Genomic DNA, 14,574 nt, shown 5'->3' with positions numbered 1-14,574 from the left:
TCAGTAACAGATGCAAGTTTGGTCTCCTGATGCCTCTCCTCTTTTTGGTGAGCACTCACCTTACATGTGTGATATAACCAGCTCACCTGAGACACTTCATCCATGTCTGTGAATGAGCACACATGGGACAGGATACAAACCAGGAATATAGTATTTTACAGTGCTTGCTCTTTGGCCATTCTTCTACTTTTGGCATGTTTGCCCAGCTTGGCCAGCCTGTCCTAGAACAGCTGGCTGCTGCTGTGTTCAACTGTAGTCAGGACTCCACCCAGTTGTGGAGTGGATTTCCTGAACCCTGGAGAAATTCATCACCTCTGCCCTATTTCTGTGTTAGTTACAATAGAGCAGAACTTTGCACCTTCTACTGCTGGCATTGTTCAAAGCAGATAAATAGCCAAGAGAAGAACAAGGCAAGATCATGTGCTGTGGTGTTGGGACTTGAAGGAAATATTTGTTCTTCCTGAGTAGAGTTGCTGGGAATGATATTTACAGAGAAATTCAGTACAAAAGATTAGGCCATGTAGATCACATGTTGAACACCCCCACTAGTTGTTGTGTTTCAGTCTATCACTGGTAAAGTCAGTGATCCTGGGCTTGCTCTCTCCCTGATAAAATCAGGAACTGTATGCTCCTTTTATCTATCTGGTATTTCCTCTCTTTATGTACAGTGGTCTAACATTGGCAGCTGTATTTCTCTGAAGATCTTTCATTTAACTAATAGTTAACCAACAGTTCACAGGCTGTCCAAGCCTTGCCCTACTTTAAACATCAAAGAATCATTAAAGCTGAAGACTTCTAAGACCATCAAGTCCAACTGTCAACCCTGTTGCTGTCATAGAGAGCAGCTCTCTGAAAAGTTATCATAGGAATGATAGTTTAGAAATCTGTATTTACTGTAATTTAGTTGTTCCTAAAAGCAGAAAGATTTTCTGTCAACCATCTGTACCAATTCACTCTGGGTTCTCACAGTTGTGCTAATATATTTTCTTGCTTTGCACGCTGTCATCTGTAATGTGAAGGTTCTATTCAGCAAATGCTGCTTCCAGGGACATCTGCTTCATCCCATGGCTTACAAATACTATTTATGTGACTTCTGTTTCAAATTTTTGCACTCAGTTAGCAGCAGGTTTCTTCATGGTTCACAGACAGTGAACAGTGGCAACACAAGCAGTGGAAAGGACACAATCCGACTTTCAGAAAGAAAGAAGGGTTTCTTGTGTCAGCTATTTAAAAATCTATCTTCCTACTTGTAATCTGAGTACATTTAACCAAAACCATGGAGCCTGGGGAGATCATTTCATGAGTCTATGTTTCTAAGCGGAGCTACATTTTAAACCATTTCTCCCAGTCACTGTAGTCTTTTTCCGCATCTTTAATGTGGGCCCCAGTTTTCCACTCCATTAGCTTAACCAAGGAGTCTGCTTTGGACGCAGTCCATTTTAAAGTCAACCTACCACCTTTTACAAGTTGTGAGACTGAGAAAACAAGAGAGATCAGAGCCTGAAAATACAAGACTGAATTGTCTGGCTGTTTCATTACTCTTTTCCTTTATGTTTTAGGCAGAGAAGTATCCAAGCTACTAGACTGTATCTGAATTAATCAGTAATGTTCATCTTCAGCATCTCACTCTATTTGTAGAAGTGTTTTCAACTACTTATTTTCCTCCTCTTCTGGAAGCCACGTGTGCTGGCTAGGATAGAAATGATAATGCGTGCAAAAGGATAGAGAGGTCAAAGAGACAAAGTTGATTCTAGTTTGTCTTCACAGTTCAGTCTCTAGAGGAATTCCACAAAGAACTTGAAAAAGATCTTAATTAAGATGTTAAACAAAAGCCAGGTGGTGCAAGAACAGACAGAGAAATAAAGGTCTGACCTACTGAAAACTATGAAAAAAAGAAATGAGATACAAGAGCTTTAACAATAGAATGGGATTAGTTTCAGTGAATCTTGTGGAAATAATACATAGCAATGAGATTTTCTGTGAGGAGAGGTCAGGAAAACGGCCAACAAGAATTAGGGGTGAAAGTGAGCAGTAAATCAAAAATGACCTTACAGAGAAACAAATCAGCCAAGAAACCAAAATTAGATTAGATGTTATAGAGAGGGATGTCTGCCACATTATAACCTAAGGATACGGTAGTCCCACGCTGAAAAACTATGATTCTGGGTGCCACAATGCAAGAACTCCGACAAACTGAAGAAAATATAGTAAATTCAAGACAATTAAGGATTTGGCAGGTGGAACTACTATCTGAGGTTAACAAAACCTCAACAAGTCTAAACAACATTAGGAAACTTTAAGAAGTAGAAGAATTTTCAAAAGATGGAAAGTATTTGCAAGGGAAAGTGTTGAGGGTGGTTCAGGATAGAGGAACGAGGTACAACAGAATGAAATAAAGTAAGAATTCAGACAGCACATCAGGAGAAACTTTCTAACAATAAGGTTGTTTAGATTAATACAAAGTCTTCTATAACACACAGTGGGGTTTCTGCCACTGGATTTACTTGAAAGCAGGCTACAGACAGTGTCTGAGAACACTCTGCACAGTATAACCAGGGACTGTAAAGAACGGGCTAGAGAATGCAAGACATACTTCTTATCGCTAATCTAGATTCATTTGAGGTAGAGGCTTGTCTCTATCCACTCTTCTCTTCAATGCGTGTCTGGTCTACTCTTGACAACAATGGATGGGTTAAATTAGACTGAGACATAGCAGTTTTTAAATTATTAGTTCTCAGTAAGCAGGAAATATAGCTAGGCACTGGTGTTTTCCATGTAAGCGAAAAAATGTTACTTCAAGATCCCATGAATGACAAGAATGGGTTCTGAGCCTCGTACTGGAGTCTGAAAGGCAACTTGGAAAGTATTTCCGGAGTGGCTCCTTGCAGCCTTCAATACTTGGATTAGTTTTCTAAAATTCTGAAGGAATCTTTTGCTTTTTTTCCCCCTTCTGCGCATTTTTGGTGCTAAACTTTTTCCGGTTTTCCCACACTCCTGCCTGTCACAGAGCAGAAACCACAAAAATGCAGCAAAGTCAAGTCTGTCCAAGGAGCTGCAATTCCATCTCACAAGGATAAACATTTCTTCTGCCAAGAAGTGAGCACAGCACACCGGCATCTTCAAATACACATCTCTGCTGCCCAGCAGATAAACCCACCGACACAGCCTGTCACCTGTACTAACATGAGCTATCCAACATAAAACAATTCAGATAGCAAACTCACCAACATATACCTGCCAGACTTAATGTTCACATCTGCATTTGCTGAGTTGACAAAGTCTACTGACATCTTGTTTTCTTTTTAGATAGTTTTGGGGATTCACTTAATATGCTAGCTCTTAAGATAGCAAGAGTACAAGCAGGAAATACATAAGCTTCCCACACACTGACAGTGCCCCAGCATCTTTATGAAGTGTCTTTCATCAATAATCTGTTATTAAGTCTCCCCTCTTTAAACCAGGAAGCAAACAAAGAACGAGGAAACCTCACAGGAACCTGCTCTAAAAGCTTTACAACTCTTCTGGGTATAGAGTATAAGAGGAAGTTATGAATGCAATTTTTGCCCTTCAGGAATGAAACACGTCTGAGGAAAAACTTGCCAAAGGATGTAACTAATAGAACTGCTTTAGACCAAGAGAAGACAAACAGAGAGAGCTGAGGGAACTAACAAGAAATGTAAAGGGTAAGGAAAATGTAAAACAGAAGCCTTGCTCATATTCTTTCCTAATACGTAGAAAAGAAGACACACCAAGAAAGGGAAAGGAAGGAAACTTAAAATCAGTAAACAACATTTCATGGTGAGTGTTATTTTGTTTTTAAAGATAACAAATGACAAATTATCTTAGAATGGCAAGCACAGTAACTAGAAGCTTAGTAAAAGTTAAGGAAGGATAAGGCATTTCTACAGATAACGAGGAAAGCAATCATTATATTAGACACAAACACGTTAAATGAAATAAACAGTTCTGCCTAAAGGCACAAGTCAATCATCATACCTTAAGATTATGGGAAAACTTGGCACAAGGGCAGATTACCTTGTTAAGGATATCGGTGGTTTTACTTTTTTTCTGGCAGCCTCTTCTGGCCAACCAGACTCTAACCCTCATCAAAGATTAAACAAGGAGGAAGTGACTCAGGTGCCTAAACACAGCTGTCAAGTTATTTGCAACACCTGGATGGGACTGGCAGATACAGCACAAAATCTACAGAAAACTTGTGCTTATCTGGAGCAGCAGTTGGAGCTCATGTAGAATAGCCCTAGGCAACTAAAATGGCACTAGCAACTTGCATTTAGGTAACTGACTCCCAGCCTGGACAGGACACTTCTCTGATTCTATGTGGTAGTTCCTATGTCCTTGTTTGTACGATGTTACAGTCCAGCTTACCTTGCCACTGTGAAACATGAAAATGCACAACAGTGCACATTTACTTCAATTCATACAGGTCAAGCTATTCTGAGATTTGTCTTGAACAGCCTGGAACACCTATGTCTGAATCACACGTAGACAGGTTCTTCTCCCATATTCCTTCTGAGTAGAACCAGTGCTAGCTTCCTGTTGTAGATGGGAAGAAATAAAACTTACTTGGAAATCCTCTGGGCTGCAGTTTTTCTGACCACTGCCTGTTTGTGGCTTGCTGGAGGCTTTGGAACCAGCTGAGAAGGCGTACACTGGGATGGCATCACTTTGTGCAAACTGGCTGCCTTCTGGTTACTAGAAGTGGCACTTGATGTCTTGCGGACACCAGAGCCAGCTGACATAGGTACATGGCTGGTGCTGGATTGCGAGTAGCTGGCAAAGAGAGCCTGGTAAAAGCAAAACAAAACAAAATCATAGTAATTGGTGATCATCTCCCTGAATATAGCTGATAGCTGAAAGATGTGGGTGGCATTTTTGTAAGGGAGAATCTCTGCCCAGTGAACGCAACTCCAGAGTTTCAGGGTCAGTTCCAAGCACAAAAAGAACAGCTGTAAATGAAGTAGTTTTGAGAGCTGAACTGTAGCATTTTGGAAGGCAGAGAAGCTTATTGCTACCACTTAACGATACTGTTCTGGAGGAAAAAAAACAAGAGGTCACATTCCCAGTCTATTTGTGCAGTGGGCTCTTATAAACAAAGAAATAAAGCTTTTATTGCTTTAATGACTTTCTGCATTTACCCTGGTAAGCTGTTCTTTGTCTGTGAGCTAGGATTAAGACAAAGTTATAGGAAAAAAAAAAGGTTATGAGGAAGATGTTAAAATAACAGTTCTTGAGTCCAACCCTGTAGGTGCTTCAAGTAATTGGAAAGCTCTAAGGTATATTCTCTGAAAAAGGAGACTTGAGGTCAGCAACTAACAAAACGGAAATCCCCAGGAATACCAGGGAACTGAGAATATTTCTATTCCTAAAGCAAGTGGGAGAGTAAGTATGTTGCAGATTTGACACAGAGAACTAAAGAATCAGCATGTTGTGAGCAATAGACTGGCATGGCAGGGAATGGCAAATGGCTCCCTATGAGAGCTCTGCAAACCACTCAGCTCTTTTTAGAAAGAAGCAACTTTCTGGGATTTCTGGCTTGCCTTTCCTTGAAGTTTCTTAGTTTCCCAGGGCAAAGAGGCAATAGCATAGCCGCATAGTTCGGCAGCTAGAGGTCAGTGATAGGAGATGAAGGTGACAGCTCTGCAATCGCCTGACACCTCAGCATGACCTTGTGAAGTGCCCTTCACTGCATTTGTCCTTAGTTCCTTCTCTGGTGAAAAACACACAAAGCCACAGAGAGTGGACTCCAGAGAAAACCACAGACTGAGGGCTGGCTGAGTCTCAGCACACAGACAGGAAAAGCCCCTCTCCCCCGCAATTCTCTGGTAAATGGCAAGGCAGTGGTGTGTGGGAAGGCGTTTCTGACAGGCTGAGCTCTAGGGAGAAAAGGAAGTGCAGGAGCCAAAACAGGCCTGTTTCCTAACGAAAGCTCACTGACAAGATCCTCTTGAGCTCCCAATCCTTCTTAACCTCTCCCTCCCCTGAAGGTCTACCTTGATTGCAGCTTTAAGCTTTAGAAATAAGTAGCTGGTGTAAGTGCAGAAGTCTGGAAAATAGCAGTCACGCCTCACTTCCCCTCAATAACACAAGCCAAAATGAAACTTGGTTCAGTACTTTGCATCTTAGAGTTTCATGCATTACAGGGCTGGGATAGAGACCCTCAAGCCCAATAGTCACCCTCAAGAACCCCCTTCTTATTCGGGGATGCCACCTCACTGTTCCCTGCTTGATTTCATGCATGTTTCCTGTGGTTTTGATTTTTTTTTTCTTGTTTTTAAAATCATTATGATCCTGGTGCCTGCAAAGCATACAGTCTTAACCCCTTCCCTATATTGACAAGAATGTGTAGGGAGGTCTGTGACTCTCAAGAAAACAGCAAGAATGGATGCTCTAATGAAATCTGATCAGCAAAAGCTAGGCTGAGACCTGCCTATAGAAAGATCACGGATGTTTTCTTGGGGGCTAATGGAATTCCAAAATGGCCTTTGTCTTCATGCTGTGCTGAGATTCTGGCTGCCTTCCAGGCAAAGATGGAAGCCGACACAGACCATGGCTTCTGGATTCAGCTACAAAGCATACTGCCCTGCTGTGAACACCATGGGGACAGGACAGGAAACCAGGAGAAGCTACTGTGCAAGTAAAAATGGGCAGCTGAGGAGAACAGAGCCTGACTGCACAAAAGAAAGGTTGGGAAGATATTCCAGAGATACTCAGAAAGTGGGAGACATGCCTCAGCACTCAGGATCCTGAAAGCTCAGAACCCAGGGAGAACAGAAGCCCTAAGAAACCCTGACAGAAGCAGTCCTGAAGCAGGCAGCACCCTCCAAAATGATGCAGAAAAGGACAGCATTTACCCTATCCAGCACACAGAGAAAGTGATTTTCCCCAAGCCACAGACAGAAGTAACATGAAAAACTAGGCTGTGAGCTCAGAGAAGATCCTGACTCCCAATCCCCTATTTACCTCATTAGATCACACCTCCCCTTGCGCCCACACCTACAAATGTACACCATAGACAAAGTGTTATCTAATACAAAAAGAAACATTTTTAATCAGAAAATCTCAACATGTACAGCTTGTCAGTAATAACAATACACATCTAAGAGTATTAGCCAGAAGCAACTGAACTAGGGCTGCTCATGATTAAAAGCAGGGAGGTACTGCAGTACTTTGAAGAAAAGCAGATATATTAATGAACTTCAAAAACACAAAGAATGTTCCTGGCACTCACCATCACTGTATCTAACACCCATTCCTAGCACAGTAACGGAACAAATGTTGCAAGCAAAAACATGCTCATTCTGTGACCAGAGGAGCAAATGAAGCTCATTTCCTGTGAATCTGTCTCAGGCTTGAATCTTACAGTATCTAATATAAAGCATGCCCCAAATTATGCTTCCATTCATCGGTTTGAGGATTCTTGTGTGGATTTTCTGCTGCGTAATTAGGAGTGGCCAAGTATTGCAGCTTTGCCTTAATGGGAACAGTAGCTGAGTACCCATCCCAGATTCATAGCTCTTTATTTTCATGACATTTGTATAAAATATAGCTCTGAGATATGTGGCAATTCAGCTTAAATTGAATCAGCAAGCCTGAAAGCAATGAGAGACTCAGCAATATATGAGAACTGATGAATGTACACACATGTACTGCACAAAGATCTGCGCAGCTATGCAGACAGTTCCTAATCATTAATGCTGGAAACTGAGATGTTCATAAGGAATAAATTGTAACAAGGATTTAGTTTAAAAAAAAGAAAAACCCAACAAACAAACACAAAAAAACCAAAACCCCAACCTTTCAGAGAAACAACTGCATTTCTGATGACATTGCAAAAATACAAAAAATCAAAAGGCTTGGATGACTTTTGGATTTATACAAATTATTTAGTGCAGATTCCTCTGAACACATATTAATATGTTCAGCTAAATCAATTCGGATGCAACAATCGGTTGAATTAACCATTCACAAAATGGGGATAATAGCATATTTTGACCTTATTATTTAACCATCACAGTGTTAAATTGCAGAAAGAGAGAAAGAAATCAAAAGGAAGAAGAGAAAATTGAAAGTATTCACGCAATGTCCTGAGCCACATCTTCCTTGGTAAATTTTTTCAGAAAGGTACTACAATATATTGAAATAAATTGATTTGGTGCTTTCTTCCTTTGTCTCTCATTGGTATCAAACTGGGAGCTCTCTGTGGCAAGGACTGGGCCACATCATTGTATAGCAAAGATACTTAATACAACTGGGCGTCACCATAATTCTAATAATAGTGATGGGATTGGAAACATGGGGACAAAATTTCAGCTGGTATAAATCAGCACAGACTACTGCTTTCAGAACAGTTGTTCTGCTTTACTTAGACTGAGATTTTGATTCATCAGCATCACAAGATTCAAATAGGGAAAATGGCAGCACATCTACAGGGAAAACAGTCGGAGGGAAAAAGCTGCAAAACAAGAATGAGCAAGAGACTGTAGCAGGACAGAGACTGCAAATTTGACAGCAGCCCAATATATAACAGTTCAGAAAGCAGTTAATGATGTTTAAGTTGCATTCATAGAGGCCTTATGTCCTCAGGCACAAATAACGTAGTTATTTGGAATATTAGGAATGTTATCTTGAACATCCAAAATTCTCAGTAAGATCAAGTAAACTGTAGGGAATGTAGAAAAGAGTAAGATATGTTAAAAGGAAAAATATTTGCTGAACTCGATGCAATAAAACTTCTGAGAACTACCACCTTCAAATGATTGAAAGACAAGAATTATTTAGGATGAAATTAGTCCAATGTTTTATTGCATAAAATCTACTTACACTTCTGATTGAAAGCGTGATCATAACTGACCACACAACTCATTAACATGATGATTTATGTCTTGCTTAAGATGACTTTTTTTTGATATAAGTAGGATGGTTCCTAAATACGACTGAACTTTCCTTATTTTAATTTAGCTTTTTTTCCCCAATGTGAAACGTTTGGCGTAAAAATCTGAACCCAGTAGATGCTAGGCTAAGCAGACTCAACATAGCCACAGAGAGAAGGAGGAACCTCCCTAACAGCTAATGGCATCTTTCCAGTACAGGAAACAATTAGAGAATAAACAATGATGGTATATTAACTGCTTTGCCAACTGCAACAGAGATACTAACATTTAGGTCATAACGTGTCACATGAGGTCTCCTTTAAACATTAAAAATACTGCTGTAAACCTTGTTTTCTTGTCTTTTTGTTTAATTTTGTAATTCTTGTTCCTTGTTTTTATCGATATCAGATTTAAGCTTCTTGCCTCCACTTTCCAGCTCCCTCCCTTCTATTTTTTTTTCCTCAGGCTTTGTATTGTCTCTATTCCTGCTCCCTACCACTGCAGAGCTTTATCCATTTATTTGTCAGATTCACATTCAGTCAGCTCGGTGCTTTTCTTTTTATCCAAATAATAAAATACCTATTCTGGCATTGAAGATCTATTTCCAACATACTGCACAGTGAGAACTAACTTCCACATACAAAGAGTGGAAATTGTTGATTATTGTTTCTTTCTCCATCTACATAGTATTTGCTGCCCGGCAAGCTGCAAAATGCTTGGAGGAGAAATCATCCTTCTGAAGTGTCTGGAAAGCACTCAACCAAGAGTGGGTGCTACCACAAAAAAATACGCAATAAGCTCTCATGATCAGATACATCTACTGCCTGGCAGTGGGGAATATTCCTATTACGCAAACAATTGGCTAAGAGCTTCTATGCTTTCCAACACAACTAGCTCATCTCCAACATATCGAACTCATTAACGCACTAGCAGAAGCATTTGACTGCATTATTAATCATGGTGCTTCTGTCATTTGTTCACATGCTATCCATTTACATACAACTAAACTAGCTTATTTGTCACAGACAGAAGGAAAAATGGGCAACTAATCATGTTATATGGTCATGCCATACACAAGGTGCCTTGATAAATACACTTCAGCTACTGATAAATGGCTGGTCTGCCTTCCAACAAGAACTTGAACAATCATGTGAAATGTATGGCTTAGAGATGGCCTGCACACATTTTCCATGACAGTCTTTCCAGTAGAAGACCTTCCCCTGCTGGGGACACATTTGTTTTGTTAATGGAGGTAAACTTTCACAACTGCAAAGCATTTAATAGAGGTGGTCAGTGTAAATCAGAGAAACTGACCACACATGGTGGAGATCATTTTCAAGGGATCATCCAGTAACTGCCTGACAGCAGACAAGGCTAAAACAGTGGTCACTCAAGTTCCAGAGCAGCCCTTTAAGTCTAATTAAGATAATTCAGGAAGATCCAGGATCCACTAAAAAGGGTGAATCCAAAATTGTGGAGCCCACAGGCCTGTATCCGATGCTTTTCCATTCTTGGAATGGAGTGAGATTAAGGTCCTTGTTTCCCTCGTCATCGTTCCTTCCCCTCACAGCCAGCCTCTGATGGTGGCACTGAGTCTCCAAATAGTTCTGCTAGACCTTCCTCCCCATTTTTATCACTTGTAGCCCTTAAAATGTTAGGAGAAGCAGTGGCAATTTCTAAATACACATAGAATTTTGGGGAATCTTGTCCAACATATTTTCTTAGATCAGAGTATCAACTGTTGATTGTGTCCAGACCAACCAGTTAGAGCTGTGACTGAAAAACAGAATCCTTCCTACCCCGCTGGGGGCTTCCTATAGAAGGTCCAATTGATCCTAAACTCTGAACACTCCCAATTATGGTATCTTGTAGAATACAAGTAAGCTTTCTCCATTCCAGCATCCATGCCAAGCTTCATGGGAAGAGGGACCGACAAAGAACATGATACTGCATCAGAAAAAAAGGCATTATGAGGAAGGTATGAGAAAAGAAGACAACAAACAAGGAGATGCAAAGAGCAGCACTGAATTTGACGGTCTTAAGCTATGCAGAGCTGAGAATAAGAGGCTTACCCTATAGCTTTTCCTGTATCTGTAGTTGCCATTCTGATTAAAGAAACTAGAAACATCTTCCATACTTTGCTGACATGATTTTACTACAAGACTGGTCAACACCAATGACACAAGGATGCTTTATCATGAAAGTGAACATAAGGCTACACGAACAGAAAGGAGAGGGGAGCTGACAAACTTGAATGTAGCAAACAAGACAACAAAGCACAGGGCAGATTTCACTACATGAGAAGATATGCTGCTGAGAGAGTGGGCAATGAGAGTCAGGTGGCTTAGGTGTTTTTCAGCAGAAAATGTGTTGAAATCATGCTTCTGATGCGCAGCAGAAAAAAGTGGGAGGGACACCAAGGAAGGAGATTTAGGGTAGGGAGTGTGCAAATAACAGAAAAGAAAGGGTAGTTCCTGGAAGGATCAAGTCAAAGAACTGACGTCTAAGAAGGAAGAGATCGGTAACAGCAAACTAGAGAGGAAGGTTGGGTAAAACGAAGATGAGAGTAGTGCAATGACTGGGAGGGGCATCAGAGGTTCCATGCAACTGTGACTGGAAAGGGAGGTGTGGCTGCCTCTATATAAAGTTTATTGTGAGAAGAAGTGTCCAAAAGAAAATCATGCTATTAAGATATGGTTTTCACTACAGAAGGTCTGAGAGCCCTCATGTTCAGCAAATCCCTTTCTTCATTAATGGCAACTTCAGAGCAGCCTGAGCCCTGCGGCATAGCAATGGCTTCAATACTGCAACTCTGAACTGCTTGGCTCAGAGAAAGAAGGGAGGGAGAGCAGCAAGGGGGATCTTGTGGGGGTGAGTGGAGGTTTAACAAAGAATCACTTGAACAGAAACTCCTGAGTAATGGCACTACCCGAGGCCAAGAATAACATCAGCTCAATGTCAGCAATTAGAAGAGGGCTCAGCCAGGCCCCATGGCCAGCTCTGGCCTCCTCACAGGCACAAGCCTGTTTATAGTCCTTTCCCGAGCTCATGAGCAGCCACTGCTACCCACCAAGAGCCCCTTGGATGTAGATGAAAGGAAGACCTCCTGCTCCTGCTCAGAGGGGCAGCAAGAAGTCTGTGGGTGGGGGAATTTGGGGACAGAAACCACATGGCTAAGTAAGGGCTTTGAGAGAAGGAGCGTAAGGAGCAAAGGGTGAAGGACCTCTCCTTCAAGATGCTCTCAGAAAAGGATGGGGGCAATTTGCCTAGAAGATATTCTCAAAGACTCTGACTAGTGACTCATATGCTTCATAGGAGGGAGAGTGGGTGTTCAGACCTCCATGTTAGCTCCGTTCGTGGTTTTGTTGGAGTCCAGTCCTACCAGACAGTCCAGCAAATATCTCCCTCCTAATTGAGCAGTCTCCTTTGAGTGGAGGTTTGTTCACCTAAACACTTCTCTCTAGCAAGGAATACTTTCAGACATCATCTGGAGGAAAAAAACACACCTCCCTCTCCATAACAACAAAAAAGGGTAACGAGTGCAGCAGCAAGCTAATTGTAATCTTGGAAGATTCCCCAGACAGGACTGAAAAGCTGTTCCAGTGACAGTAGTCCACCCTTGGCATCTAGGAATCACCCAGAGCATCAATAATACTAACCCATTTTCATACTTCCTCTAGCTCTTGGACACTCAGGCCATTTTTCTTTCTTGCAATTGTAACAGAAGAGTCATATGTCTGTCAGGTGTCTCAGTGCAAAGCAGTGAAAGGAAATCTTAAATATAGTAATAACAAAACGAATAGGAGACTTTGAGAAGATTTTCAGGGTTGCAGAAAAAAGTTGCGCCTGGCATCGGGGTCAGTGGCCATGCCTCCTGCACACTGTAAGATCTTGAAAGAAATTAATGTATTTATTTAAAAGAAAGATACAGATTCTCCTGAATAATTTTTAAGTTTGCTAACATGCTGCTTTTTTTGGTAGCTACATCTTATAAGAAGATATCCAGGAGAAGAAGAATTTAGTCAAGATAAAGCCCTGATCTGTTTGTCACAGAACATACAGTTGCCAAATACAATTTCAAGACCCCAGATTTGGAAACACCAAAATATAAGCAACCCAGCTTGAAGTACTACCCATGAGCAACACAAGTAAAAGCAGAACTGTGCAATTCAGTGACAAGATTAAGAGACAAAGAGCTGTGGAGACTATAGACAGTTCTAAGGCTGTCTGGGGCAATGTAAGGGAATGCTCTGAACTTACACAGAAAAGCAAGCAAGAGCATGCCAACAGCCAAAAGGAGGAGGATGGCAATGTGGTGGAAAAGGCCAGTGGGAACGGCAGCATCAAAATTTTATTAAAATCATTGCAGGTAATATTAGTTCTATTGTTGTAACACACTGGAAGAGCTATTTCTTCCACAAAAGCTGTACCATATGTACTGGTTTGAGGTTGTTCCTACTTTGCTAAGACTCAGTCACTACTGCTATGTCCGAGACAGAGGCTTTCTTACTTACCTGGTGTCGGGCTTGGCTTTGCTCCAATAGCTGTCGTGACTGAAGTTTTTGCTGCTGAAGTTGCTGCACGGCTAAATTCAGCTGATAGTTGGGGTGTGCCAGTGGACTCCGTGTCACCTTGCTGTAGATGCTGTTCTCCACCTCTCCCTCCCAGGCAAAACGATCACTCTCTGGAGCCCTGAGAAAAGAAAAGCCATCACATTTCCGCTTATTTGCCTATGAGGACTCCTGCTTACAAGGCACCTTTGCTTCCTTAAACATCCTTAATACTTAGACAGCTGTGAATTTGTTTTAAGTGGCTCCAACAAGCACAATACCTGCTACGGGTGCCATGTGCCAACTGCTGCCTTGCTAAGGAGTTTCTTGAATTCCAAGGAGGAACTACATTAATAGCTGTAACACCATGCTTGAGGGGAACAAAGGAAGACAAAAGAGAAGAGAAACTCAAAATTGGAGCTGTGGCTCACTAGCAATAAGAAGATACAGTGTTGCAACAGGAAAAGAGCTAAAGATCTAATGAGATACGTATTTATTTGCATTTGTAGAGATTGTCAATACATTAACACAAGGCTCACACCAAGTATATGTGTGCTGCAGTGAGGGTAGAATAAAGTCATGCAAAATAATATCCACAGAGAGGATAAATGACTAGTAGGATGAGATTGCAACTACAGCATACACTGACTCCACACAACTACAATCCAAAAGACGTAACGGGACTGAAGATGGGTTCACTTCTTTCATCATCTAAGTAATGCAATCCTTACCCAGAGAAAAGGCCTCTGGCGAAGAGGCACTTCATATAACCCAGGCTTACATGGTGGAAGTTCAGCTGTGGTCTGCAACTTGATAAGTACTGACAGAAGCTCACCGGCTTGCTTTGAAGTTTGTAAGCTGTGGTGAGAAAGCAGTACCAGCACACTTATGCAGAAGGCCGAGAGGCTTTGCAGAGAACAGGTGGCAGACTGACAGGGCCACAAGTTGTCCTGAAGAGGCTGTGATGGCCCAGCAACTCAGACACTCTGTGATCACAAGACAGGATGCCATACAGCCCACTGAATCCTGACACTCTGGCTAATAAAACCTTCAAGCCCCAGTGCCTGAGCTTCCCAGGTTTCTGCTGAGCTCTGTCATGTTTCTCTCAGCCACTCTTCTCAAATGTTTCCTTT

General features: G+C 41.5%; 1 protein-coding gene across 5 annotated transcripts in view; it reads right to left on the bottom strand.

Annotated features, from left to right (window-relative positions):
* Positions 1-14,574, bottom strand: part of TTLL5 (tubulin tyrosine ligase like 5) — a 132,902-nt gene that overhangs the window by 16,906 nt on the left and 101,422 nt on the right. For 4 of the 5 annotated variants that reach the window (XM_021401304.1, XM_021401306.1, XM_021401307.1 and 1 more), the window contains 2 exons: positions 13,406-13,583; positions 4,585-4,805 (listed from right to left, as the gene is read on the bottom strand). In XM_021401304.1, the coding sequence (XP_021256979.1) occupies positions 4,585-4,805; positions 13,406-13,583 (399 nt within the window). Of the gene's footprint in view, positions 1-4,584; positions 4,806-13,405; positions 13,584-14,574 lie in introns of those variants that run through there. The other variant, XR_002440162.1, reaches the window with a different exon arrangement.

This window comes from Numida meleagris, chromosome 6 (assembly GCF_002078875.1).
Source record: "Numida meleagris isolate 19003 breed g44 Domestic line chromosome 6, NumMel1.0, whole genome shotgun sequence".
Lineage (NCBI taxonomy): Eukaryota > Metazoa > Chordata > Aves > Galliformes > Numididae > Numida > Numida meleagris.
This window is presented reverse-complemented; position numbering and strand designations above follow the sequence as displayed.